We start from the raw sequence: 25507 nt of genomic DNA on the forward strand, positions 1-25507 counted from the left end.
GGTGGAGGGTGAATAAGAAGCCTCACAGACTGGAGTCTGAAAGCAACAGCTTCAGGGACTGAGGAGCGCCAGAAATTCAATATATTTAGGACTCCCTTGTGCAAACACAACAACAAAAATAAAAAATGCCTCCCACTGCTTCGACGTCTCTATTCCACTGAAGCCCCCACCGTTCTCTTTACAAACAAATGAGAAAAGTCAAGTGTTGATGACAGTCACTGGGGTTCCGGTCAGTCCCTGGGGTATGAAAAGCAGTTTGTTCACAAAAGACAAACCCCTGTCTTGATGGACAAGGCCTTAAAAACAGAAACCACAAGTGAACTCTAGGGTGTGTGTGTGTGTGTGTGTGTGTGTGTGTGTGTGTGTGTGTGTTCCACACAGTGATGGGTGCACTGGAGGGGGCGGTCTCAACAAAAGTCTGGATTTGATTTTCAGGATTATGAATTGACTTGAACGTTCTGAGCAAAGCCTGAGGATCTGGTTGTTATTGAAGAATTAGAAGTTTTACTTGAAGGACGTTTAAGGATGGTTATTCAGGAAACACTGAGGGTGAGACACTCCTTGGCTACTTTCACAAGTCTTTGTTTCTGGAAGTTTGACATTCTTTAAAAGAGACATTTCCCCTGAGATTCAAGTCATGGTGAGTGAGGGCTTAACTATGAAGAGATAAAAAGGACAAGTGAAGAACCTCATATTGCTTGGTGTTCTTGCACTGGACGGCCATGGGTTCTTCTCTGAAAATGTAAGGTTCTCTGTGCCATGTAACTACTGTACACCGGTTTTCATTAGAGCGATTGGTCTTCAGCACTTATATTACAGGTGATTGGCATTTCATTTTAATCTTAACTTCCCTGGCTGCTAAGCGTGCTATGCATCTTTTTATGTGTATATTTCTTTTCCTTTGGATTGTTTGTGCTATTTTCACATATATATGTTTGAATTTTACAGTTTTCCTCAGCAATTCATAAGTACTCTTTTTTAAAAGTATAGAATATTTGGGGCATACAGAAAAGTAATACATTTAAAGTTCCTTTATAACCTTTTCTGATCCCACTTCCCACCCTTCATTTACAGCTCCCATGCATCTTTCCCCTCCACATTTTATAATTTTGGTCATCACACGCATACGTACACAGAGTACTGACTTGTGAGCTTCTAAATTTTATATGACAAATAATAGCATTCTGCATCTTGGTCTTTTTAGACTCAGTATTATATATTCAAGCATAGCATAAGATCCAATCCATTCATTTTAATGGCTAAATTGAATTCCACTGTATGAATGTACCACAAGCTATTTTTCCACTCTGAGCAGCCCTTTATATGATTATATGTATTAACTCTTTCTAGCCGGGGGATGAGTACACCCACTCTCACTACAAATATATTTCCCCATACCCCCTTATTTTAATTAATTCTGTACAGAAATATAAAAGTGCTAAGTGGGGGAAATCTCATTGTTTCTAAGTGGTTCCTTCTGTTTCTTCAAAGTAGCCAATGCTATCCTCTTCCTAGGCGAAAGAAATATTCATTCATACTTAGGGGGGTTCTGTGATTTGTTGTTGTTTTTAGCTTAATTCATTAGTTACATTTAACCTGGCAGGGTGCAGGGGGAACATACAAACACAGTCCCCCACAGTATAGTAATCAGCTATCCCAAGAGGATTTATTCAGCTATGCTCCTCTTTGTTATAACTTCTCTATCACGTGTTACACTCTGACAGATGGTAAGACTGAGTCCTTGGACTTCTGCTCTATGTAGTTGATAGTGATGTTTAGTATTTCTTCAATATTTAGTTCCTATTTTAACTATTATTGTTTTCAACAGTGTACTTGCAAAGCTGAAGATCCCCATAGCTCCTTTTTCAAAATAACATTTGATATTTGTGCCCATTTAGATTATTTATTAATTTTATTAAAAATCTCACAGAACTTTGAGGAAAACTGTTAGATTTTAAACTGCAATTTGTTAAAACTACACCTGAATTTTAGAATAATCAACATTTACTCTCCACTTCAAGGCAGTTTCTAGTTATTTTCTCTGTCTTTTCTTGATGTACAATCATCTATCAAAAATTGTACTTTGGCCAGGCATGGTGGCGCATGCCTATAATCTCAGCACCTGGGAGGCTGAAGCAGGAGGATTGCTGCAAGTTAGAGGCCAGCCTGTGCTACAAAGTGAGTTCAAGGCCAGCCTGAACTACAGAGTGAAACCTTGTCTCAAAAAGCCAAAAAAAAAAAAAAAAAAGAAAAGAAAAAGAAAGAAAAGGAAAAAGAAAAATAGTATTATAAGTAATTATTTGAAATATTTATCTCATCTTCTATTATCCAAAAAATTTCTAAATGCTATTAATATTATTGAGGCCAACATCATTGTGAATTTTCAAGTGACTGTATCAAATGTAACTTTATGGACATATCCTTTTTTAGTTGTCCTTTAGTGTCAGTACCTGAGTATCTATTAATATGTGCACAGTCTCTCTTAGTGACTTTTAGTAATAAACAATTACGGGTGTGCAGCTCAATCACAGAGTACATGCTCAGCATATGTAAGCTCCTGTGTTCAATCCGCAGCATCAAAAACAAAACAAAACAATATACATACACACACTTATGTCACTCTATTCAGTATGTTTCTTTAAGGTTACGATAGCCCTGGATTTTTGACTGACTATATTTCATGTGATTGTTTTTCATGTTCAGCGTGTAGCATTCAGCTCTTCTTCCCCGCTTTTGTTCCTGCTGTTTCTGTTTTTGGTTTCAGTTCTGGGAAGGAAACCCCGGGCCTCTCATGTTAGATAGACCAAGTGCGCTACCACCGACACACACACCCAGCCCTGTTTCTCCGATTTTTACACTCTCAAAACTCTGTATCATTTTTGTTTGCTTATTTTTATTGGGCTTGGCGTCAGAACTGTGTTTGCTTCAGAAAGTATTCTGGGTAGCTCTGCCGCGCGGAGAGGGACACTGTCAGTGCAGCTTCCTTCTGCCAACTGCCTTCTCTCACCCATGAGTTGGGGTGCAGGGGGCCCCGCCTGCTGCCCCTCTCCTGGGAACCAGCCCGCCCACAGGAAACGTGCTTTCTGTTCTGGAGCTCTGGGCAATGAGTGCTTTAAGAGCAACCACCATGTGGGGAAAATGCGGTTATTCCGTGCTGCCTGCGGCGGAGGGTGTGGGAAATTCTAATCTAGGATTTAGTTTCGGGAGATCTGTGGTTGCCACCCATCCAAGCCACATCCTCAAATCCAGCATTTACTAGCAAGAAAGCTATTCTTTTTATTTCCATCTGTCTAATTTCCTTAAATTAAAATTTTAATTTATTTTAATTTGCCTTTAACTCTCAATGAATTTTGGCTCTCAATAAAGAAAAAAAGGTGTTAAGTGTTAGGCTTCTAAAAATTTCAACAGCTCAACACATGTTTAAAAAGGACTTCCAGAAAGAGAGAATAAAATTAATGGTGGAAAACAATACTCAAAAGATCACGCCAGGCATGGTGGTACACATCTATAATCACAGCACTTGGGAAGCAGATGGCCACAAGTTCAAGGCCAGCATGGGCTACATAGTGAGACTCTGTCTAAAAAAACGATAATGTATAGAGCTGGGGATGGAGCTCCATGACAGAGCACTTGTCAAACATGCATGAGGCCTTGGGCTCCATCCCCAATACTGCAAAATAAAGAAAAAGATAATCATGGGCCGGGGATATAGCTTGGTGGCACAGTGGCCAGTGTGAAGTCGTGAGCTCAATTCCTGGTACAAAAAAAAAAGATAATCAGTGACAATAGTTGTACAACTTTGTGAATATCCTAAAACCATTGCAGTGAGTGTTTTGAATTGTTAAACTTTATGGTATGTGGAATATATCTCAATAAAAAGAAGTTTTTGTTTTTTAAAAAATGCTGAGAAGTTTTCACAAGCAATGAAAATCACTAATTATTTTAGAAGTTACAAAATAAATCCAAAGTAAGACATCCCCCAAGGATAGCACAGTGAAAGAGGAAAACCTTGAGACAGAGAAAAGATCGCAAATCTTTGTTTAAAGAACGGTAATTTTGTTCACAGACTTTGCAACAGCGTAAGAGAAGAAGACAATGGAATAATATCTTCAATGTGTTGACTACTGAAATCCTACACCCAGCTACACTGTCAGGTCAAAAGTTAGAGTGAAATAAAGACCTTCTCAGAGCCTGAGATAATTTACCGTTATTATACCCTCACTGAATAAATACAAAGAAAGTAGAGAGATGGGAATAATAACACAAGAGCAGAGATAGATGAAAGAAATAGAATGAAAGTCAAATTTAAAGGAATCATCAAAGCCAAAAATAGTTCCTTTGAAAAAAAACCAATGGGCAAATTTTCAAGATTGATCAAAAGAGAGCAAGAGAAAGTCCACAAATAAAAAATTTGAGGATAGAACTAAGATATTTAAGGAAAATATTTTTGAAATTATAATTTTTAACAAGTTCATGCCACTACATAAGAAAATTACAACAAAATGGCCATTAATCAAAATCCCAGGAAAATACAGACTCTTCCAAGCTAGAGATGGATGTTTTCAGAAACCAAATAGCTTACTAGCCTTTAAAAAGTGAAGCAGCTCATTCAGAATCTTCTGACGGTTAAAGGGACTGGCCACTCAGGCGCAACACAAGCTGTCCGAAAGGGAAGAGGGGACCGGAGTTATTTAACCTTTGGTCCTGGGTCCTCACTCTCATTTCTTGGCTATTCCGCCTCACTATCAATCTGTGCCCATCCTCAGTCCCAGGGACCACGGCGTACCTCAGGGGACCCACTCCATGACCTAGCCTCTGTTCCCAAGCTGCTCTCCTCAGTGATCTGGCATTCCACCCCCTTTCGGAGGCCTCCACCACCTCAATTCACAGGTCGGAGTCACCTCCTCCTGCCTGTCTGGCTCATTCCTTCTAGCACATGGAATTCAACACATCCGTGGCCCACAGCACCCCCATTTCAAAATTCATTCAGTCACATCCTCGCCACCGCCCTCATACCCCAAGGTTCTTATTTCTCACCTTTCCCGGCTGAAACTCCTCAATGTCTTTGGCCCTTTCTCCTTTAGTCATGGGGGCTTGGCCAAACCACCATCCTATTTATATCCAGCATTCCACCTACTTCAAACCTGCAGAAGAAAAACATGCAAATCCATCTGGGTACTCCATTTTAAATTCAGGATCATGAGCCTCAGCTGAGCCCTTAATGCTCCCTGGCAGATGGACTGTATCTCCCACTCCATTTGTCTCCTGCTTGGCTATGTCCTACCTTTCCTTTATTCTCAAGTTTCAAATCCTCACTGCCCAAAGCCCTACTTCCCACCTCACTGAGAAAATCAGAAGAGAATTTCCAGATTCCTGCTACTTCCTCTGCTTTCTTCCTAATGCGCAGGCCCACAAACTGTCTGATCAGAGCTACCGTTAATTAATGAACTACGGTGTTTCTATCTGAGGTCAGTCTCTCTATTTCAGAGTTAGGTGGTACCTCCTCTTATTTATCTAAAGGCTGGTGAAAAAAAAAAAAAAAAAAAAAACTCTCAGTCTCTTTCTCTCTCTCTCTCCATTGACTTTCTCAAACTGGGTTTTTTCCATTAGCGTATAAACATACTTTCTTTTTTTTAAAAAGAAACTTTCTCTTTTTAACAATGTTTTATTTTTAAAGTATGTTTGACACCAGTGATTGTATAGTACATGACTGTGAAGTGCAGTGTGGTGTTTCAGTCCTTGTACAGTGTGTAGTGATCAAATCAGGGTCACTGGCATATCCATCACCTCAAACATCATTTCTCTGCTCTGAGAACATTCACATCTTCTTCACCACCTATTTTTAAATAATGAACTGTTGTTAACCACAGTTAACCCACTGTGATAGCGAGCGTTAGAAGTTATTCCTGTTAAATAACTGCACCCTGTCCCATCCCCAATCACTGTCCTGTGTACACCCCACCTTCAGCCCCTCAGCTTCTGATAATCAATATTCTACTCACCAGTTCTATGAGATCAACTTCTTAGTCTCTGTGTCAGTGGGAATCACCCAACTTTCTGTGAGTGACTTACTTCCCTCACTGACCACACATCTCTTCCCGGTCCCACCCAGCTTCTCTGCCCAGTTTTACAGCAAAATTTCTTGGAAAAAGTTATCTAAACTCACCCAGTTCCTTTCCTCCCGATTCTCTCTGACATGGAGACTTGCATCAAGCTTTGGCCTGCTCCACTCCACTGAAACCCCCTCTTCCCGTCCTGTAAATTGCTTATTTCAGTGGATTTGTTCCTGCTTTCTGGGCAGCACTTAAACAGGGAACCACTCCGTCCTCATGGGCATGCTTTCTTCGCATGGCTTCTAGGATGCTGTACCCTTCCGAATTGCATCAAATCACCCTGGTGTCCTTGTCATCCTCACCCTGACCTGTCAATGTTGGAGAGCACTGCACTCTTCGTTAGCAACAACTGCCAAATTTCTGTGTCCCCTCTGGCCCAGACTGCTGTGCTCAACTGCCTAACAGCCCTTTCCTCCCGGGCAGCTCATAGAAACCCCAACTGAACATATCCCAACCTTATCTCTTAACCTTTTCCCACTGGGTTCCCCAGCCCGATTGAAAGACAGCAACATCGTCTTTCTAAGCCTCATAGTCTAGAGCTCTTTCTCTCCTACCTGCTCCATCCCTCTCATCAGGAAATTCTGTTAGCTGGACTTTCAAATACACCTAAAACCCAGCCACTCCTGCTGCTGCTGCCTGCTCTAAGCTCCTGCCTCTGGCCTCAACCTTGTCACAGCCTCCTAACTGGTCTCCAGGTCATAAGTGAGTCAGATATACTTTCCTCTATGCAGACCTCTCAGACCCTCAGGGCAGACAGCTCATCAACACTCCATATCTTCCATCTTCCTGACAATAGCCAAGCTAACAGTTCTCTCATATATCCGTTGGCCATTGATTTGTAGGTCTTCTTTGGGAAAATGTCTTTGCCCATTTTTAATTGGGTTGTTCTCTTATTTTTGAGTACTTTCCATTCCTCATTTATTTTTTATACTAGCCCCTTATCTAATGTATGACTACAAATATTTCCTCACAATTTGTCGTCCTGCCACTGTTACTTGTTTCCTTTGCTATGCAGAAGCTTTTCTTTCTACTGAATGTGACGCTGTTTATCTATTTTTGTTTTCATTACCTGTGAGACTCAAAAAATTTTATAAAATGTCACCAATGACATAGATTAAGATTACCAGGCTGGGCATGGTGGCACACACCTGTAATCCCAGCACTTGGGAAGCTGCAGCAGGAGAATTGTTGCAAGTTTGAGGCCAGCCTGGGCTACAAAGTGAGCTCAAGGCCAGCCTGAACTGCACAGTGAGACCCGGTCTCAAAAAGACCAAAAAAAAAAAGATTACCAAAAAACATTCATGTGTCCCTTAGAAATAAAGGAGAAGAAGGGGGAGAAGAGTGGGAATTAGAAGAAGCTTCTGCTACTTATCAGCCAGCTACCAGAAGACACAGAGCCAAAGATTTCACACCAATGTAAAACAAGAAGTCATAGTGGATTTTGCTTCTTAAAAGGCCAATCATGGCTCCTTAACTATTTTAAAAAAAGAAGGAGGAGGAGGAGAAGGAGAAGCAGAGGAGAAGGAGGAGGAGAAGAAGAAGAAAGAAGAGGAAGAGGAGGAAGAGGAGTAGGAGAAGGAGAAGGAAAAGGAGAAGGAGAAGGAGGAGGAAGAGAAGGAAGAGGAAGAGGAGGTGGAGGAGGAATATCCTTCAGGAAGCCAGGAGACAAAATAAGTTATCAACTTGGCACTGCGTTTTGCAGTAACTTGGGCAGATTCACCAAGGGCCATCTAGATTTCAGAGTGGCTCCATTCAGAAGGAGGGCCCAGCTGGGGCACTAGCAGCCTAGAGGCCTTAGCAACACAGGATTGCAGTGGACCTAGGCCACGGAGTTAGAGTTAGGAAGTCAGCTACAGGACACCATTGCACCTCGGTGCCACTCCCCAAAGGGATGGCAGAAACCAGGCAGGATGTCAGACCAGCCAGATGGCGGGGATGAGTTCCAGTCCTGCAGGTGAGGAGTGGCACTGGGGGAGAGGCACCAGGTCTGGACAGCCAGGAAGCCTAACCTGGAAATTGACCAACCCAGAGTGGTAGGATCCTATGGGATACATGTAAGGGAGCAGAGGACAGGAATATGTTGTGATTCGCTTCACATATTTGACAATATTTAATACTTTGGTCTATCTGGTCCATTTCTTAGCCCCTGTAGGACTTTTCTAGCCTCTGCTCAGATTTTTCATTTCCCACTGTACTCAAGCAGGGCTCTGCAGATTGTCCAATACTCTCTTGCAGTTTATAAAACTGGACCTAATTCCCAGCATTAAAAAAAAATTCTACAGTCCAGAATCTACATACAAGCCAATCTTCCCAACACTTGCTTTCTGTCATTGGTGCGCCCCTGATCCCCCCAGGGCAGAACTGTGAGATTCTAGGACATCTGAACTCTGCCCACAACGCTGTTTAACCCTATGGTTCCCCCTCTGACTCCCCTGACCTCTGGTGGGGTGTGGGAGGCAAGAAAATCACCCTTCTTTTCTCTAGTTATCCCACCCTGTCACCTCCGTTTGCTTCAAAACACATTTATGTGAGGGGACATCAAGGCTTTCATCCGGGACCTGTTTTCTTACCGGAGGACGTGTGTGAGACGGGGCGAGGAAAGGGGACCAAGGTGCCCAGAAACCGGGGCACCTACAAAGCCAGTCCTCAGGGGCTGGGACAGTGGGGGAATCTGGCGGAGGAAAGTGATTTGCGGCTCCGGGATCATCGAGGGCAGTCTCGGGCGATGGGGGCGGAGGGATGAAGGGGAAAGAGATGGAGGGGGAAGGGCCCGGGAGGGGGAAGGGTGGTCCCCAGCAATTCAATGGCGCTTTGATTTAACAACTCCAAGCCCTTTGAAAACATTTTGCCAAGAAAAGCTTGCCATCAACACGTATAATCTCTTATCAGAGGCCCCTGAAAGCCCGGGCCTCGGGGTTAATTCCCCCATCGCAATGAGTTTGAATCAGCTCTAAACCCGCAGTGACATGAAAGGGCCCGAGCCTCCGGCCGCGCAGAACCCACTGAGATCCGCCGACCAGGGAGGATTACGGGGCCTGTTCCTCGGCGGGCTCGCCGGCGGGACGGGCAGGCTCAAAAGAAAAAGAATAATTAGGGATAATTGCTTGTGTCCAAACACAAGCATTAAGGCTCCCTGTTCCCCTTTGGGACTTTGTGAGCCAGAATGAAAGAGACACCCCCTGTTTTGACAGCTGGACCAGCGGCCTGGAGCGGTGGCCCAGGGAGGAAGCGCTCGCGGCTGCTGGGAACGCGGCCGAGCGCGGCGCGGGTGGGCAGGGACCGGCGGGGTCCACGGGGCCCCCGCGCTCGGAGCGCAGTGCGCTCTGCGGCGGGGACCGCGGCCGGGGAAGGCGGAGCGCGACGTGGCCAGGACCCGGCCCGTGCGAGCCCCGCCGAGGAAGGCCTGGGGCCGCGGAGCGACGGAGCTTACACCACGCAGTTCCACAGCCCCAGCCGCGTGCGATCGCTCGGGGAATATCGGGTCCCACCTCGCTCGGCGTGGGGCGGCCTGCGCCACATCTGGAGACAGCCGAGCCCCGGGGTGGGCCCAGCCACATCCGGCTGCTCCGTTCCCTTCGCGGCTCCGAAGGGACTGGAGCAGTGAACCCAACTAGGGAACTGGTTCTGGTCTCGCCACGCAGCCCGAAGTCCCGAGGCTGGCTCCCTGCTGCGCACTGGGGCCAGGGCGCTCTGCCGCGGCGGCTGCACGGGCCTCCGGGCGCGGGCCGCACTGCCCAGCAGCCGGTTCCTGGGCCCGGCCTGGTCCAGGAAGCCAGAGTGGGGCGGGGCCAAGCCGGGCCTGGAAAGACTTGAGGAAGACCGCGGGAGAAAGAGGGGGCCAGAGATGTCTCCTGCCAGCAGGGTGCCCGCTCCTGAGGTGGGCGGGGAGGAGAAGGGAGGAAACAGGTCCCGGGACCACCCCGAACACCTGGACCACCCAGGCCGCAGTCTGGGACCGCGGGGCCTCGCATCCAGCCGCCCGGCCAGAAAGTCTGGAAGGAGGCCGTGGGTGTCCCAGAGGCCGATCTCGCCAGGCACCGCCGCCTGTGTCTCCCGGTGCCACCCTGCAGCCCCGCGCCGCTGGCTGAGTCCACACCCGCGCCGTCCCAGCTGCTCCGCCAGCTCGGGCTTCCAAATACAGATCATATGTGGGGCTGGAGGATGAGTGGGGAAGCGGCGCGGTGGACACGTGGGCATGAGTGATTAATTAAAGGGAAACCACATCCGACAAGAAAAGAGTTTTCTGAAAGGAGCCAAGTCCGAGAGGAGCTCCCGACTCTGCAGCTGCGGCCCAGACGCCGGGCCCTCCCCACACAACGCAGGGCGCGCACGGGGGCCGCCGGCCTGGGGCTGGGGGACCGAGTTTGCAGCCTTAGATAAAGCTCCTGGTGGAGAATTCTCCCCCACGGGTCCCGGGAGGACTCTGGGCTCCCACTGGCTGGCTAGCTGGGCCCTGCGACTGCCTCACCGTGGCCTTAGCTAACGCGCCTGCCCGGTTTGGGAGTCGCCTAAACTCAGCCCTGGTTCTGAGTCTACACTGAGCAGAACACAGATTAGTAAGTCAAGGAAAACCACCCTGGGTTCACTAGGCTTGTCAATGGTGGAGACAAAGATTTGAGCCTGAAATCTTGGACCCTGGCAGAAGCACACACGGCCACGTTTCTCTCTCCTTGGTTCTCACCCTTGTGGCTTGGGGTGGGGGGTGTCAGTGAGCACATTATTGCCACGAAAAAGAATGGCAGCAAATGATTATTTGCTGGTATTTCTTTTCATATTATTTCAGTGATTATTCAAACATCCTCCACCTGTTTAGGATTAAAATTCAAAATAAGGTGTATAATTGTAGGTGGATTTTAAAATTTGTTTTTTTTTTTTAAATTACAGGCTACAACTAATTTCTTTATCAGAGAATAGTTGGGAAGATTCTAGATGAGAGAAAAATATTAGTTCTTTGCTGTAGTAAGAATGATTTCTTCCATCTCCCTCCTGGGGGTATAAATTTCAGGAAATTATGAAGTGTGGATTTTCAAAGTAAGGAACTGTTTCCTAGTACAGAAAGGGGTGGCGCTCTGAATCTGTGGATTGCGTCACACTTCTCAGGTTCTGCCTGAGGTTTAGAGGAAATCAAGGCTTTATTTATTTGTTCTAAAAGGCATGGGACGGGAAAGAGAATATTCTGATGACAGCAAGGGAGACCTTGTGCTGTTTCCCTGGGTCCCGCCCCCCCCCCATCCTCCCTCTTCTCTCTCCAGTTGTGTTAATCAGGCTGCCCTAAAGAGAGGGCTTTGGTTTGGGGTTTTGGCTTTGATTTGTTTCTGAGATTTAATACTGCATGTATTTCATCACACCGCACTGGATTCAACAACATATAAAAGCCACGAAATCTGACATTCAGCTGCAGACCCTTGGCTAAGAGATGCAGATGTAGCATTCATTTTCAAGGCCTGGGCCAAGAGATGAAATTGTTAGGCCAAGGTTGGGAGATGCGCTTAAGAAAGTGAGAGCTTCCATCGACTCTGCGGTACATCAGGATTATAACATTTTTGCTCGAGCTGCTGTGTGGGCCTGTTCCCACGATGGGCTCAGAACAGGCGAGATAATCCCAAAAGCGAGGTGTGCGCGTGAGGGCGGCAGTCTGAATCTGTGCCCCGCAGAAAGGAAGCTTGGTGCCTTGCCCGGTGGTTAGGGCTTCGGCTGCCCTCCACACAGGTTGGGGACCAGGAAGCGCCCCGAAGGAGACTGGCGGCGGCTGGGCTCACGGGGCTGCTCCGAGACAATGCAGGCTTGGGAGAGTTTTTCAAATGCAGATCACACAATCAGGAATCCAAAAGTGCTAGAGTCTTTACCGGGACTTTGCAAAAGGTAGTGCCAGTGAGGGACCTGAGAATTTAAACTTAGCCAGTTTCACAATAAATTCATCTTTAGGTTTAAAAAAAAAAAATACACCACGGATTTTACGCCACAAGCGAGCGCTACGGCAGTCACCAAACCTCTCCGGCCGGCCATGGAAAAGGCTGGTTCTACCAGCCGCGGAGTCCGCGTGGACGCGGCCCTTGAGAATCCAGGAGCGCTTGGAGAATTACGACTGTCCCCAAGGAGTGCAGGACTTTTTAAGGCTCTCTCTCCATTAAGCCTGCTGGGGACATCGGGTGCGAGGGCCTCCAGCCCCGAGCTCGAGGTACGCCAGGTCCCCTCTGCGCTCCAGCCCCGTCGCCAAGATTGCTGGGCCGCGCGTCCCCGGGGCTGCGCGGAGGGCCAGCGCGGTTCTGTCCCCGCTCTGGCTGCTCTCCTGCCCTAAGGAGTCGCGACGACAAGGTCCCTCCCGGGAGTGGGCGCCGAGGGCCTGCTCTGCCTCCCATCCAGGGGCGCGGGCCAGGGCGCCCCTCTCGGCCACCAGGGGTGGCTCCGGGGTTTGGTGGGAGAAAGCTGCAAACAAGACCGTCCTAGGAAGGGGAGCCCTCCTGCCCACCGACCCAGGCCAGGTACACAGGTAACATATCCTCTCCTGGGAACGGGCCGCTAAGGCCAGCGACTAACGCAGTGAGCTCAGCTGTAGAACAAATCGGAAGATCCGTTGTTTCCCTGATAGGCTCAGCTTTTACTTTTGAGAAGCTATTCAAACTTCAGATGCAAAAAGTTCAAAGATGCTCCCTGCCTAGAGCCTCCCTTACTCCAGAGATCTGCGCACCCCTTCCCGGTCCCTATTCCTCAGAGCTGCCTACGCCACCACAGCAGCGAAACGTTCAAAATGTCACAATAAATGGCAGTAAAAGCTACGACACTTGCTTCACCGGTGTCCCTATGCGATGTGTCTATGCATACAAAATAAACACAGTGTGTGTATAGAGAGACACTATTTGTGGAACGGACATTGTGGATTTAAATTTGCATTCTAAAACTCGGTAAAAGTATAGTTTTGTATCAATCACAAATGCCCAGCTTGAGTATGAATGGTCTTTTAAAAGGATAACTGAAATGCTATTTTTATTTTTATTTAGAACTTCCAAAACAGGAGCCCTTTGTTTTTAGAATGAAGCCGCTCTCCCTGCGAAAACCTGACCCGCATAAATTGTATGCGCGAGGGAATGTTTACCATCCATTCCTTTCTCGAGTGGAACCTGACCTCAGGGGATGGGCGCTCCGCTTCTTGAGGGAGCCTCTAGGCAAAATTAGTTCTTGGCACCGAGGCCTGGTGCTGTAAAACACGAAATCTGGACAGATTTACACAGAACAGAAGCTTTAATTTCATCCTTTGAATTCCAGCCAAGCAGCTTTGGGGTCTTTTCTAGGTTCCAAGCTCCCTGAATGGATTTCCAGGTTGTATGGTTGAGTCTTAGCCTATAGCAGTTCAGCCAAAATCATGACCTTATCAGATACACTAATGAGAATTGTGTTATCATGTATTTTTGTGTGTGTGTGTCCACATCGTGGGGCAAAGGCATGCATTTTAAAGGTGAAGCTACTATGACTTTGTAGCTACATGATGGGATAAAAACTTGGAAACAGGTTTTGCATGTCAGAAGGATATGTTTTTTTCCTTGTAGTCCTTTATTGAAACTGTCTTCACAGTGGTTTTACCGTTTTCTGAACAATATTTTTGTAAGGACAAAGTTAGTAAGGAAGGCTTGCAAGACTTTTTTTTTTTTTTTAACCATATGGATGAAACTAACTTCTTCCCATTAAGACAGGCATGGATTTTCTTCTAACTTTAAAATATACAACTACTACTTAATTGGTGATGATATCACTCAGAAAGTTGCTTTGCTGTACTTCTAATCCCTAAATGACACTTAGGAGTTCTTTAACTGGACTGCCAGGCAGTACCCCTGGCCTTTGAATGGTGGGGGTTGGTTTGTTTGTTTGTTTTGGAGGGGGCTTTCCCTTTAGTCCTTGGATGTGCTCCTGTAGTGTTACACTTTCATGATGTCTATGATTTAACACAAACACAATTCAGGCTATATATTGTGCAAGAAGATGCAAATTAAATACACATTTCCATTCTATAAAAGCAAGGAATTTGCATTATCAGTCAAGACAGAAAACAGGTTGAGGATGAGTCTCCAGGGTGCTAAATCCATTCATAACTAGTAAGATAATTACGGACATTTTTCCCACAAAAATTTATTGGCACACCTTTGAAGCTTGGTGCAACCTTGATATGTAACCTGTACTTCCTCACCGTCCGCTCCAAAGCACCCCCACAAACTTGAAATAGTAAAGGCTTTCTCTACAGCTTCCTTCTCCTATAAGCACTTCTTGTGGAGTATTGTGCTTTAGTACAATGTAGTGAGTTAAACAAATATTTAACTTGCTGCATGTCCAAAGAAATCAGCTTTCAGGCCAATGTATGGGCTCCAGCTCAAGGCTCAAGTACATGACTCAGGACAGGTCTGGGAGGGAATGATGTGTGTGGTCATTGTCAAAGGCTCTGGCTGGCCCCTGCAGCCTCTAGGTCACCCACTTCCCCAAGGACTGTGGAGAGACTGGGCTTTGCTTTATCCCAGAAACCATCCCAGGGTAGATGTGAACCACCCTGAGGTAAGTCCAGCATGGCTAAAATCTGAAGATAATGTCTTATTTGTCTGAGTTCCATTAGTACAGGCACTGAGATTTATAGATTGTGAGCTCTGGTACGTACCGTGCCTGGTACATGGCTAGTATTTGCATAGCTGATAAATCATTTAATCATTTAGGGTCTTAGTGAAGAAGACCCCCTGAGTCAGGGTTTTGAGGCCTTCAGGTGGCTGTCAACTATGTAAGTGTGTGCTGTGCTGCATTAGTCACTAGCCACCTGCAGTACCGATGCTTGGAATGTGGCTAGTCCAAGTCCACACGTATGATCAGTATAAAGTAGGTACTGGACTCGGAAGCCTGGGATCATCTGGGCTGCTATAACAAGTACCATAGACTGGGTGACTTAAGCTATCAACATTTATTTCTCATAGCTGTGGAGTCCAAAGTCCAAAATCAGAGTGCCAGTGTGGCTTGGTGAGAGCCCTTCTCTTTATTGTGTCCCCACATCACCTGTCCCTGATGCTTGTAAGCAGTGAGGGCGACATGACTGTGTCTCTTCCTCTTATGAGGGCATCCATCCCATCATCAAGGCTCCACCCTTCTGACTTCATCTGACCCCAATTGACTCCAAATCCTCCAGCTCCAAATGCCGTCACACTGAGGATTAGGGCTTTGATATATGAACTTGGAGGTGAGGAAGACACTTAGTATATAGCAAGGGCAAGATGAAAAAATCTAAAGTATCTTATAATTTTTATGCTGATTATATATTAGGTAATGCTTTGGATATGTTATGCTAGATAAGATATATTTGTGGTAAGTAGCCTCTAAGTTGTCCCCACCAATCTGGACTTCCTGGCAGTCATGAGCATATATAATTCCCTCCCCTGAACTATAGATGGGACTTAATGGCTCAATTCTAACAAATATAACATGGCAGAAGTGCTGAGCTGTAGCTTCCCAGGTTAGGTTACAAACAGACTTCTGTCTTGGGTGCTCCCTCTCTCGTATATTAGCTTACTCCCTGGCAGTTCCTTTCTGTATCTTGGATCTTTGACACAACAAAAGGGAAGTTGCCATATTGAAGTCAGCAGATGGAAAGGACAGACTGCTATAGTTTGGAAGTGGCTTGTCCCTCAAAGATTCATAGGCTGTAGGCCTAATCCAATATATGGCACTGCATTTGTAGACCTTAAGAGAAATAATCAGGTCATGGAACACACCCTCAGAAATATTAAGGCCTATCAAAGAGTATGGGTTAGGTCTCAAGGAACTGGGTTGGTTACCAAGAGAGCAGATTGTTTACACAGTGAGGCTGCTCTCAGCTCAGCTCACTTTCTGGCTTCCTGTCTTGTGGAATGATTCTTCCTTAGCTCCCTTCCATCCTCTCATGCCGTCCATGTTGTAGGGGAGCCAGCAGGCCCTTGTCAAATACTTGTCCCTTGCAGATGCTGTTTGGACCTTCCAGCCCTCAGAACCATGAACCAAATAAATCCCCTTTCCTTCTGTATTATTCAGTGTCTGGTATTTTGTTGTAGCAACGCAAAACAGATGAAAACAGAGACCCTCAAGCTGAGAGGCCACACAGAACAGACCCGGGGCAGCTGGGCCAAAAGCCAATACCAACTGTGAACCATGGTTTGAGGCTTCCTGGGAGCAAGGCGTTTGGAAGCAGACCATCCTGCCCCAGGCAGTGCTCCAGATGGTGTGGCCTGGCCCAGACTATGCCTGCAGAGTCAAGAGACTGGAGCCAGAACTGTCCAGCTGAGCTACTCATCCATGCATCAGGAACCACAGGCACCTGTGAAATCATACATGTCTGATAAGTTAAGTTTTGAGATAATTTGTTACACAGCAAAAGATAACTAATGCACTATTATTAAAATTAGGTTCACTGGTCTCTGCTTAGTTTTCCAGCTGTGGCTACTAGAAAATTTTTGAAGTGTATGTGTGACTCACAGAATTGGACAGCACTAGTGTCTGTGATTCAGAAGACACAAAAGTGATCCAGGCAAATTTGGTGCTCAAGTGAGTGGGACTCAAATTTATGACACATACAATGAAATATTTAGATATTGGTCTTCCAGAACGAGCTACAGGCCGCACAACCCTAAAGGCTCAAAGGCTCAGGGAACATTGCAGAAGAGGAGGGAACATGAGCTGGTGAGAACCCATTCTGAGGGAAGGAAATGTGGATTCTGGCTGAAGTGACTGGAGCTACTTTGAGGCATAACTGCCGTTATCGCCCCAGGGCAACCCTAGTTGGTTTTGCCAGCCAACACTAAATAAACAAAACGAGGGTCTGAACCAAGTTGTGGAGTGTTATGGTTTGTGACTAGATATTCCTCCAAAGCCTCATGCACTCATGGAGCAAGCTTCTAGAGCTTATGATTGATTCAGGGTCCAATGTGGGGATTATGGATGTGAGTGCTACACCAGCCCTGGGGCGAGTAGCCTGCACACAAGTCAAGAGAGGGGAAGAGGCCTGTCTCTCTCTCTCCTCCCCTTTTGTTCTTGCTTTTGCTGTCTTCCGAGACCATGAACTATTGTCCCTGTGGCACACCACCCTGCCTTGGAGCCAACTGATTATGGACTGAAACCTCCACAAACTGAGCTAAATAAACCTTTCCTTCCTTAATTTTGGGCATCAGGTATTTTGTCTCAGCAACGAGAGAAAAGTAACAAAGACATGGAGACTGAACTGTCTCTCTGCCACCCAGGACCATGCCCCTGTCAGTATGTCCCTCAGTAAATTTCACTCTGTATAGTCCAAAAAAATTAACAAAATACATTATAATCTATAATCTTCTGGCTAAACCAGTTTCTGATATTTGCATTTAAGCAGCTATGGACTGAGAATTAAGTTACTCTATTCCTGGGATGGCCCCAGAGAGACCACCTGTTTTTTTGTACTGGGAATCAAATCCAGGGCCTCACCTTTGCTCTACTGCTGGACTATACTCCCACCCCTTTATTTACTTACTTTTTTTATTTTGAGAGAGGGTCCCATTACTTTGCCCAGGTTGGGCTTGACCTTGCAATCTTCCTGTATAGCCCCCCAGCTAGCTAGGCTGACAGGCTTGTACTCAGCTACCAGAGACCACTCTTAATGCCCCTGCCATTCTTACATTTCATGATTCAACAGCTCATTTCGCGGTCCACTTGCTCCAAAGGAGTAACAGCGACATTGCTAAGGGTTGGTTCACTATTTAACAACGAACCCCACACTCACAGCTTCACTTCTCCAAAATGGCCCTTTATACACAACAGTGAGTACATCGGTGAGGACAGAAAACCTAGGATGGAGGAGAACTCTCCAGCACATCCCAGATTGCTTTCCAAACCCCCTTTGACCCTCTGCAGCTGCTCTGGAAGTTCTTCATGGCTCTTCTTCACCACAGCTGACGTCTCAGAACTCTAGAAAACTGTATTCTCACTTGGGGCGTTTGTAGCTACATTTGAAATTGGGCATAAATGAAGGACTTAGCTTTGTATTTATTTGTTTTTGCAGAACCACAGAGAGCCAAGGTGATAATTAGAAAAATATTATAGAAAGCCGCATTTTCGATTGTATTTTATCTTTTTCTTGTGCAGTGACAAGTTCTCTTAGATTTTGAGTAGAATAAACATATCTCAGAGTCTCTGTAGCTTGGGCAGAGGGCGGCTGAGTTGAGTCTTCTTTGTTCTGGTTTTTATTTATAAGATGTCACGTGAATGAGCACTGTCTTCTGTGCTCTTGTTCTGTATTTAATTAAGAAATTATCTGCTTTACATGTCCTAAATGTATTTTAATCAGACACTGTAATGGCAGATGTAATAAATGCCACTTCAAAGGGGGCCAACATCGATAGTTATAGTTGACCAAAAGTAGATAGTCCACTAAGAGGCCGGCATTAATAGTTAGTTTCAATCCCTTAAATATGACCCTTGATAAGCGTTGCTCAGAACATCCCCGCTGGGCACGTTGCGTGATTCAGAGAGAGGTGAGGATTGTGGCAGGGGTCATCATTCCATAAAGTGGGTAGTGCCACTCTGATGTTTGTATTAAGAAGGCTGAACATTAATATCCATTAGCATCAGTTTGGCAGGCAGTATTTATTGTTTCATTACACTTTTTCTATTAATTTTAAAATTTCAGCCACTGTGACAATATTTTAGAAGATTTCAGATTTTGCATGAGATAGGAGATTTAGAACAGTCTTGTGAGAGATGTAGGACGGGGGCAGGTAAAAAGAATTAAGATGTGCTAAGTTCATGTACCAACTCCCCACGATGAAGGTAATCATTACATATTACAAACATGTACTAATAAAAATAGAAAATTAGTTAAAAAAAAAAAAAAAACTCTTGTGAAACTGTAGGGGATGACCCTGTGAGAGAATGCACAGTAAAGGCTGTGTGCGTCACTTATATTGATTGAGACAACAATTACAAATTGCAGCTTATACTAAGCGATAATTTTAACTCTGGATTTTGATTTTCTTTCTTTCTTCCTTTCTTTTTTTTTTTTTTTTTTTGTCTTTTTGAGACAGGGTTCCGCTATGTGGTTCAAGCTGGCCTTGAGCTCACTTTATAGTCCAGGCTGGTCTCAAACTCGAAACAATCCTCCTGCCTCAGCTTCCCAAGTGCTGAGATTATAGGCGTGAGCCACCATGCCTGGCTGGATTTTGATTTTCATTATTATGAATTTTTCCTCAATTAGATCATTGGAATTCGTCTAAGTTCACAAAATAAGTTCATGAATCCACTTATATGATAGCAAAGCTTTGCCACCTTTTCAAAATGATGCCAGTAAAGTAGCACACTTGTTTTTCTATTTTCCACAGGTGCTAACATCAGGCATCACTTCCCAGAGTTAAGCCAGCCGGTTTTCAAAAATACCCTTAGTTTATGCTTCTGATGCCTTCCTGGAACAAGCAGGGAATGGCACAGTGTGTCAGAACAGGCTTAAATTAATGACCCAGGAGTGGTTCTTACCTTCTAATTGTTAGTCTCATTTTGAAGCCAGCTTTCTTAGCTTTAGCATTCAGCATTAAACAATATTCGTCCTAACTTTGGAGAGCTTTTTCTACCCCCACATTTGCAGGTATCACATAAATTTTTTAAAGTAAAGAAAGTCATCATTTTATCAGTGAAACTGTTAGTTTCTTCAGGGAATGATAACTCATATCCTAAAGGTCTGGAACATAGAATTTTACCACTTTGACTCTTGGAATGCAAGCAAACCCTTCTCAGGCCTTTGTCTCCTCCTCATTCCGCCTTCTCCATCTTTCCCTCCTCCTGTTCTCCCTCTTCATGGGTTGTCCGTCTTGCCCACTTTCCCACTCCCACAACTCCATTATTCCTAGCCCTGAAAGTCAGTGTCCTTAGCTCTCTCTCCTAGTTGGGGCCCCAACTTCAGGGACCCTCTGGCTCCTCAGCCGTACACTAACCCAGCCAGTGGTGGAAATTCTGTTCTTTCTTCTACTGGTCCCACTGCTACGCCACAGTCACTGAGCAGATGCAGCAAAAGGCAGAGGGCATGCGCACTTCTCCCCTCCGAGCCAAGGATTCCCCAGAACCCTGCCAGATAGACGAGCTTCACCCACAGGGCTCTACCAGGACTCAAAGTAGCTGGAACATCTGCCACTCCTGCTCCCTCCGGGCACGCCCACTGTTACCAGCCATGCAAATATTTTTCTAATCCACAGTCCAAACTCCTCCTCACAAACAGGTGCCTTTTCACACAGACAGGACAAACTACACATGTGGCTATTGTTTTGTGGCTTTGAAAAGGCAATGAAGGGCATAAAGGACCATCGGGCTGGGCCCTCCCTGGGTAATTTGTCCTGAAACCTCTGTGTGCATCCAGACCCTCCCTTTGTTTGCAGTCCAGCTCGTGACTCCTGAGGGTGACTGACAAGGACAGACTGGAACAACATTATTTCAGGAGGATAATAACCAGCCATCATAAATTCCTTTTTTAATAGTTTATTGCAGGTTGTAGTCTATTGACAATGACTTTATTTTACAGCATGAAGGAAAAGAGTTCCTTGTTACCCCTAGTCTCTAAAAACCACTTCAGCACTTTTTAGTACCCTCAGAGAAAGCCTACCCTGTCATGAAATGAATCATAAATAGTTGAGTTCAAGCCACTGTTAAATAGGAAGAAAGGGAGGGGAGAGAATAAGAGATATCTACCTCAGGTACAAAAGAGATACTCGGGGAGTATCTTCCATGAGAATAAGATTGTAATGAAACTTTCAGGACCGCTCTTCCATGACTTTCTTTCCTCCATGATCAAAGTAATTGAATGAATATTTCAAAGCCTTTAGGATAGCCACACAGAGGAATGAAAATCAGTGGGAAGTCGCTCATCCTGAGATGGACGGAGGGAGTCTGGGTTCCATCTCATTACTTGCTTGGCCTAGAGCGCATCATTCCATAACAAACTCCTCTCTGTGGTGAAGGAGGAGCATCATCATTTTCATCAAAACTCCTGTTTTGTTAGGATTTCTACAACCTGACTTCAAGTTATAAAGCAAGAGATTTTTACCCTTGTCAGTTCTTATAATTTTATACCACATCCCAGTACTGTGCTGAACATAGCCATCACGAATAGAAACTACTTTTATGACTACTTAATTAGCGAAGAGAGTTTACGAGAGTATATCTTTTTTCTTTTCCTTTATAAATGAGCTGTCTTTCATTGGAAAATATATAAGGCCCAAAATATCTTTTTAAAAAGCAACTCCTATAACACGTATAGATGGAACCATACAAGCCAAACACATATGTGACTAATCATATTTCTGATATATCTCTCTGCCTAATCATTAACTTTAAATGCCATATAAGAATTTGTAACCCACCATAAATTATTTCATAGAAATAATTTAAGAAGGCTGCTGACTAATGTGAAACATTCTATTTTCCACCAGCAGTTGGCTGCCAAGCATTGTAGGGGGGAGAAAAGCCCCAGATATAAGTTGACATAAATTATGGTGAATATAAATCTCTAATGATCAAGCAGTGGTTAGAAATTATTGCATTTAGAAGATAGGGAACAAACGCATTAAACACCGCAAAGTTGTTCCAGGCTCTACTCTGTGTATCAGGAAACCGGAGCTTTCAAAGTCTCCTCAAAACGCTTAACTTCTTTGTTTAATGTCTTGGTCTCTAATCCTACATTTCATAATATATTTTAGCAGAGTTTATTGAGCATAGAAAAATAGAGGGGAAATCATATTTTAATTGCGAAAGGCTGCCTAAGCGCTATTTTAAAAATGTAAATTAGAAAATTAGCTTTTAAAGTAAGACTGCTAACATTTTTCAAATGTTCTTCTTGGAGTACACTTTTTGTAGAAAACCAGAATAACTCTAAGTGAAAATTATCAAAATAGTAGTTATAAAGGGTCCTTCTACTTCAGATAACTTATGTTTTATGCAAAGTTGGAAACACTGGAGTGGAAATAATGATCAGATTCTAAACAGTGTCAGCGTACGAGTGAAATCAGGCAGAACTTTCCTGATAGGGGAGTCATAAGCCAGATACAGTGACATGTAATCCACAAATAGCAGCATAATTCAGGTAGAGTCCGTGATTAGTGTTTTGTTTTTGTTTTTGTTTTTTTGTGTTTTTAGCTTAACAGAGTACCATAGACAATAGGGGAAAATAATAAGCCTAGTTGAGAAAATTAATTCCCTTTTCAAATCTTCATCCTTTCCTTCAAGCTGTGTCTCCAAAGAAAGACAATTACGTCAAAGAAGGTTAGGGGCCTCACTCTGAACGCCGTCTTTAAGCACATTCTAGAGGCCTATTAGACGTCATGTAAACCGTAGACAGCAGCATTTCCACCACTCCAATACTTCACATCTGCACACCAGCTTCTTGGGAGCAGAAATGGAGACATGTGCATTTTAACATATTCCAAGAATAAAGTCTCAGGGGAAAATCTACCTTTCACCATATATGGCTGTTGTACAGTTCTGTCCAAGAACTCTGTGCAGATATTTATATAATATTGCCACTCCTCACCCCCGGCTCCAGCCTGGCAGAGGTTGAAGGAAATACTTCGGGGAGGCCTCTACAACGTGGGTAATCTAAAATGTGAATGGTGCTGATGGAACAGGCTGAATTTTTTTTCTTTAAGCATGGATTAGACTATCAGCATGTGGGCTATGTCAGAGCATTTTTTAAATCAATCTTGCTAAAAATATCAATGGAGATACAATTTGCAGTAATTACATATACTAGACATTTTATTTACGGTTGAGTTCATTTACTGAGCTGGGATCTTGATGTATATCTTTGGGAATATTCCAGTGTCCACTCAGGAATGGAAAAGAAGGCCCATGGGATAAAGTGATGTTTCATAAGTGACTTTAAGAAATTATCCAACACAGTTAGATTAAAACCTTACTGATTATTAGGAGAAAAATACAACTAATAAGTCGAACTGCTGTAATGGAATTCCAAAGAAAAAACAGTATTAAATGAGTCTTAAAAACTTTTCCTGAGTATGATTTGCACAGTTATATCAGTGTAAGAGTAGCTTTTTCAAGTGTAAATCTGCCAGGTGTGGTGGTGCACGCCTGTCATCCCAGAACTCAAGAGGCTGAGGCAAGAGGATCTCTGTGAGTTGAGGTCAGCCTGGGCTTCATAGTGAGACCCTGCTCAAAAAAACAAATTTAGGACCAGGGATATAGCACAGTGGCACAGCACCTGCCTGATAAATGCAAGGTCCTGAGTTTGACTCCTGCTACCAAAAAACAAAAACAAAACCATTTTTTTTTTTTTTAAATCAAGTGTAAGGACCAGAGATGTAGCTCAGCAGCACAAGTGCCTGCCTGGCAAGCACAAGGTCCTGAGTTCAATTCCTGGTACCAAAAAAAAATAAAAATCAAGTGTAGTAGCTACTTACAGAATGCATGGCAGGCACAATAATTTGGTCAAATAAGAAACTATGATGTAGCAGGACTCTGCTTGTGGAGGAGAGGATCCAAGACCTGGATTCTAATTCTGCTTTGCTCTCACTACCTTCCTGACTGGTGCTAAGCCGCCTCAGCAGAAGGAAATAGAAAACAGAATATTTGTCTTCCCACCCCATAGTCACCATGAAGATCAAATAAGGGAACAAACACAAAATTGCTTTGGAAACGGTTAAATACTACGGAAGCACAGATTCCTGGGAGCACCACAGTCTCCCCCATCCTGCCTGAACAGGGTGCTGTTTTCACAACAGTGCTAGTGGGAGCTCCTATTGGGGAGGGAGTGCTGAGAGAATGTCACCATGTCTTTCCACTCTGGCCCTCTGGAAGAGAGGCTCTGGGCCTTGCAGAAGGGTGGGCCCCCTCCATTAACACATGGTGCGGGCTCATGCTCCAGTTGGCGGTGGGCCCTCCTCTGTGAACCCCCTCTGCCTGGGGATCACCATGCATGTTAACAGGGCTTTTCTCTCCGCCTCCAGAATCAGAAAATACCTTTGGAGATCAGAGAAGTTTCAAGTATCCAACGCTGCACTGCGGATTCCCTGTCCCTGCAGTAGTGTTTCTTTCCCTTTCCCGCTCAGCTTACCCCACCCTAAAAAATGTCATATTTCAAATATATTCAAAGAACTATTACCTAAGAGTGGCTGTAGCCCCAAGGGTGGGATGGAGGGTGGGAAAGACCCTAAAAATGCTAATTATCTGGAGCATACAGCTTAACATTCTGGATTCCAAGATGGTATTTAAGCCTATTTAGATTTTTCTGTAAATTCTTTGAGACTAATGCAACTCCTGAATGTGACTAGTAACCTCTAATTACTTGTGGAAATGGTAGACGTGAGACCAGATTAAATCCACCAATAATCCCCAAATCTCATTTTAGCCAACACCACTGCTCTTTTCCCACCAAACCCAGCCCTCGAAGTAGCAACTACCAAGAACCGCAAGGCCAGCAGGAGTTCCAAGCTTTTCCTTCTCCTGCCCACCCTCTGGTGGAGATGTTAATGAATTGCCAAACTTCCAAGTGGGGGAGAAAGCCAGCAGAAAGGAGAATGGAAAATTGGTGGCCTGGGCTACTGCCCAGCTAGACAAGCAGATGCCGAGTAACAGGAGGAGCAGAGTCTTGGCATAAAGGAGCAAACCACAAGCCTACGCTTTAGGTGCTCCGGGTGAGTTTCCAGAAGGAGCAATGCTGTCCCCTTTTTTCTGACATTGAAACAGACGATCCCTCTCTGCCTACTCGGACCAGCTTCCAAGGGCACAGCAAGGTTGTAGCTCTGGGCCTCCTCTCCTAGCTCCTTACACTAGATAAGACCAGGCCTGAGACTGGTCTAGCTGTTCCCTTCCACCAAGAAGTGACATGCAAACCTGTCACGGGGGCACATGCCTACAATCCCGGCACCCTGGGAGGCTGAAACAGGAGAGTGACAAGTTTGAGCCTGGTCTGCTCAACATAGCAACTTAGTGAGACTTTGTTTCAAAACAAAAAATAAAAGTGAAGCTAGGAATGTAGCTCAGTGCAAAGCCCTGGATTCAATTCCCTACACTGTTAAGAAAAAAAAAAAAATTGATATACTAATAAGACAAAGAAAGCAAAGGACTTGTTTTCAGAACTATTCTTGGTTCCCATTAGCCTGGCTTCAGTGCTGTCCCGTTGAGGCATTTTATTTTTTTCTAGCTTGACAGTTTATTAACGTTCGAACAGCAGTTTCACAATCCTTTTGAGCCTAAGTCTAGTTTGACGGAACATAAACATTTTATATCGTCTGTAATTCGAAATTTGAAATTTCAAAATAAATATCATCAGCGAAACAAATCATGCAAATCATTTCAGACCAAAGGTCTCCCTCCCCAAGACGGAAGAATATTTTATTAAACGTGACGTGTCACTCTTGATAACACACGGAGAAATG

At 44.7% G+C, this 25507-nt stretch overlaps 1 protein-coding gene across 1 annotated transcript in view; it reads right to left on the reverse strand.

The window, feature by feature from the left end:
- Positions 1-10227, reverse strand: part of LOC106148652 (translation initiation factor IF-2-like) — a 41143-nt gene extending 30916 nt beyond the window's left edge. Inside the window, exons 1-3 of the mRNA XM_013514901.1 lie at positions 9602-10227; positions 6167-6255; positions 5038-5144 (exon numbers count right to left, since the gene is read on the reverse strand). Coding sequence (XP_013370355.1) covers positions 5081-5144; positions 6167-6255; positions 9602-10084 — 636 coding nt within the window. The 5' untranslated portion in view covers positions 10085-10227 and the 3' untranslated portion in view covers positions 5038-5080. The remainder of the gene's footprint in view (positions 1-5037; positions 5145-6166; positions 6256-9601) is intronic.
- Positions 10228-25507: the final 15280 nt, after the last annotated feature.

Source organism: Chinchilla lanigera, unplaced genomic scaffold (genome assembly GCF_000276665.1).
Source record: "Chinchilla lanigera isolate Chin_1 unplaced genomic scaffold, ChiLan1.0 scaffold00024, whole genome shotgun sequence".
Lineage (NCBI taxonomy): Eukaryota > Metazoa > Chordata > Mammalia > Rodentia > Chinchillidae > Chinchilla > Chinchilla lanigera.